Below are 1,562 nucleotides of genomic sequence, written 5' to 3'. Positions count from 1 at the left end.
TCTGCTCACCTCCCTTGGAGACAAGATCCAGAGCATCCTCCTTGGATGCCCGATTCGCTTCAGATCTAGTTTCCATTTTGATTATTTATTTATTTATTTATTTTTTTATATCAGAAAGCGAGGTTTTTAGAAAGGTCCCTACCCCTTTTTCATAAATAAAATAATAATAAAGTAGCTTGTTAAAATCTTACATAGTGCTTTCCACTAGCATCATCCATAATGATTTTTTTTTTGATGGGCAAGCGGGGTTTTTTAATTAAGAGGTCCCCTACCCCTTTCTCATAGAGAAAAAAACTTGAGTTATTACAATCTTACATACTCTACCCCATTAGCATCTTCAAACACAATTTTCTTTATATCTTCAGAAAATGAGCTTGGGGTGAGTTCAATAAAGCTAACAGTAGGTACATTTTCTGCTAATTTATCCGCTAACCTATTACATTCTCTAAAAACATGAGAAATTGCAAAAAATTCTAATTTATTTATCTCTGTCTTTATGTTTTCTATCACCTTCTTTATTCTCCATGGTTTCTGCTTGTTCTTTATAAATGATACCACACTTGTAGAGTCGGTTTGGGCCTTAATCCTCTTTATGTTGTGCATGCTGGCTAGTCTCATTCCTTGCTGCAATCCTTCAAGCTCGATGAAAGCTATTGATTTGAGCTTTGAACTCCCCTTTGCTGCTGCTATTACATGCCCTTGTTCATCCTGTATGCTAGCTGCCCATCCTCCTATCAAACCTTGCAACGTACCATCAGTGTTCAGCATCATAATTCCTGATCCCCCACTCTCCCACTCTCCCATTTGCACTTTTGCACTACTGTGTGTATCGGTTCCACATATATATTCCATCTCTCCATAAAATCTTGTCGCTCTTGACCTTCTTCCATTCTTTGCTTTATCATATTCAACTTTACTTTCACATCTTGGATTATGAGATGTACCAACTGATCAACGAAGCAAGTCTTCCTCTCAAATATTCTGTTATTCCTCTCTCGCCATATCCAGTAAAAAAATCCATTCGCTACCAACTTTAGGGCATCTTGTTTACTGCCTTTCCCCTCACACTTCTGAAACAACCATTCCACTTCCTCCTGACATGTTAAGATGTTACTCCTTTTATAACCTGAAAACTCCAGCAGCTTTTTCCATATTTTCAGAGAATACGCACACTCAAAGTACAAATGTTGATGAGTCTCAGTTTCCCGCCAACACAAAACACAGATATCATCATTAATAATATCCCACTGCCTCATTTTATCTCGTGTTTTTAGACTTTGATTAAAGAACATCCACCCTATGAACGAGTGTCTTGGGATTCTATTAGTGAACCAGATCAATTATATTTATGCCAAGCTGGTGGCTGTTTTATCGACCTCATACTTTCATAATTCTCTTTTAACTGAAACTCTCCTGTGCGTGTTTCTTCCCACACCACTCTGTCTTCTCCTCCCTAAATCTCCACTTCTTCTTCCATTGCAGCCACTAGTTTATTCATTTGCACTCTTATGTTTTGAGGTACTTCCCACGTCCCATCTTCTATAAAACACGATACCTTCGCA

At 37.9% G+C, this 1,562-nt stretch overlaps 1 protein-coding gene across 1 annotated transcript; it reads right to left on the bottom strand.

Moving 5' to 3' along the window:
• Positions 1-303: 303 nt before the first annotated feature.
• Positions 304-804, bottom strand: LOC147481815 (uncharacterized). The gene has a single exon (XM_086579077.1). The coding sequence runs from the start codon at positions 802-804 to the stop codon at positions 304-306; it is 501 nt and encodes a 166-aa protein (XP_086435203.1).
• Positions 805-1,562: the final 758 nt, after the last annotated feature.

The sequence above is a fragment of the Coptis chinensis genome, chromosome 8, assembly GCF_015680905.1.
Source record: "Coptis chinensis isolate HL-2020 chromosome 8, ASM1568090v1, whole genome shotgun sequence".
Classification (NCBI taxonomy): domain Eukaryota; kingdom Viridiplantae; phylum Streptophyta; class Magnoliopsida; order Ranunculales; family Ranunculaceae; genus Coptis; species Coptis chinensis.
This window is presented reverse-complemented; position numbering and strand designations above follow the sequence as displayed.

Coding starts and splice junctions, on each gene's coding strand:
- LOC147481815 (XM_086579077.1), bottom strand. CDS start 804: ATGGGAGAGTGGGAGAGTGGGGGATCAGGAATTATGATGCTGAACACT.